Here is a 2,130-nt window from a genome sequence, read left to right as displayed (position 1 = left end):
AAACACCGACAGCAACATATACTTAAGAGAAGTCCCACAGAATTTATACATAATCATTTAACCTGTAACCATTGTAAGAAGCAGATGCTTGTGAAGGACTGTGATTTGACTTGTAAGCCATTGGTGGTCTGGAGGATGGAGCTAATCTTGCACTTCTTGATTGTTGTTGGGAATTTATGTCATTCTCCCCCTGCTGACATGAAGCACACAAGATTATTCCACCAATTATACTCAGTGAAGCACACACAAAGCCAAGGTAAAGGGCATGCCCAATCTCATATTTAATCCCATCGGGCAACATTGGGTTGTAGAAATTAGTCACCACAACATTTGTCGTCCAAGAAACAGGGATGAGACACACAATTCCAGCCAGTATGAAAAGGATGCCACCTAGGACAGCAAAGATGTTTTTGGTGGAGGAGGACCCTTTAGCACATTGGGTACACTTCATGCCAATAACAGCAGTCACACAGGCTAGAGCTGAAAGAATGCACGATATCACCATCATGGCCCGGGCTGCTTGAAGGTCGCGAGGCAAAGCAAGCGGTGAATGATGGAACTGACACTGGGAGATCCCAGTACTCTGCCAAACACATTCCATCCAGAGACCCTTTATGTATGCGACGGCTGTGATGATATTGGTTCCCACATGAGCGCTGTCCCACCAGTGAGGCAGGATGGTTGCAGTGATGGTTCCAGCTAAGCCAAGAAGACTCAAAAAAAAAGCCCAGCAGCTGAAATGCCATGCTTTCCATTTCAGTGTCCACAGTACCCTAACGATTCTGTTGGGATCTTTGTTGGGGATTCTTCTGAAAAATCACCCTTTCCTGGTACATATATGGCAGATTTGCTTTGACACCTCCTGAACGCCTAATAAAGAATAATTGCAGAAGAAGAAGTTAAACATTACAGGAATGAATTTCCCAGTGACCAATAACGTACATTCCAAAGGTACTTAATGTAATGATTAGCATATTTCACTGACTTAATGAACTCCATGAAAATGGGGAGAAAGCTCATTATTATTTACAAAATTCTATCAACACCAAGAAGAAGACTATTGGAAACAAATTATGACTTGGAAAAATGTTTTCAAATGATTTTTTAAAAAAAATTCTTGCTTTTAATAGCAATAACAAAATTAGAACATTCACTCATGAGACAAGAAAAGATTTAGAAATTGTTTGCCTGAATGATACTTTGCAGAATGAAATGTCTGAAAAGTTCATAAGCTTGAATTCCATAAGCTTGTCCAAATGCATCTGGATTAAGTACAATAATAATAGTAATAATCATCACTACCACAATTATAGCAATAAAAATAACAAATAGGCCTTCCAGAAGAGCCTAACAAACAATGAATTAAAACCTGTTTTTATCACTTTCCAGTATTTCTTGAGACTGTTCTTTTAATAAAGGCCCTTGAAAGTAAATAATTTTCATCATCTTCAGGCAAGTGACAGCATGTGAAATATGAAACCTATCTTATCACTTCTGAAGGGCTGTGCCTTCAGAATTACTGCAAATAATAATAATAATAATAGTAATAATAGTAGTAATAATAATAATAAAGTTGGAAGGGACCTTGGAGGTCATCAAGTCCAACCCCCTGCTCAGGCAGGTAATCCTATACCGTTTCGGACAAATGGCTGTCCAGTTTCTTCTTAAAAACTTCCAGTGTTGGCGCATTCACCGCTTCTGGAGGCAGGTTGTTCCACTGGTTAATTGTTCTAACTGTCAGGAAGTTTCTCCTTAGTTCTAGGTTGCTTCTCTCTTTGGTTAGTTTCCATCCATTGCTTCTTGTCCTGCCTTCAGGCGCTTTGGAAAAAGCTTGACTCCCTCTTCTCTGTGGCAGCCCCTGAGATATTGGAACACTACTATCATGTCCCCCCTCGTCCTTCTCTTCGTTAAACTAGACATACCCAATTCCAGCAACCGTTCCTTATATGTTTTAGCCTCCAGTCCCCTAATCATCTTTGTTGCTCTTCTCTGTACTCTTTCTAGAGTCTCAACATCTTTTTTTACATCGTGGTGACCAAAACTGGATGCAGTATTCCAAGTGTGGCCTTACCAAGGCATTGTAAAGTGGTATTAATACTTCACGTGATCTTGATTCTATCCCTCTGTTAA

The 2,130-nt window shown here is 39.9% G+C and overlaps 1 protein-coding gene across 1 annotated transcript; it reads right to left on the bottom strand.

The window, feature by feature from the left end:
- Window positions 1-43: 43 nt before the first annotated feature.
- Window positions 44-755, bottom strand: LOC107301310 (claudin-14-like). The gene is given in 2 exon segments (XM_015830553.1): window positions 44-724; window positions 726-755. Coding segments are annotated over 2 exon segments (711 nt in total).
- Window positions 756-2,130: the final 1,375 nt, after the last annotated feature.

This window comes from Protobothrops mucrosquamatus, unplaced genomic scaffold (assembly GCF_001527695.2).
Source record: "Protobothrops mucrosquamatus isolate PMUCROS unplaced genomic scaffold, P.Mucros_1.0 scaffold11411, whole genome shotgun sequence".
Taxonomy (NCBI): Eukaryota; Metazoa; Chordata; class Lepidosauria; order Squamata; family Viperidae; genus Protobothrops; species Protobothrops mucrosquamatus.
This window is presented reverse-complemented; position numbering and strand designations above follow the sequence as displayed.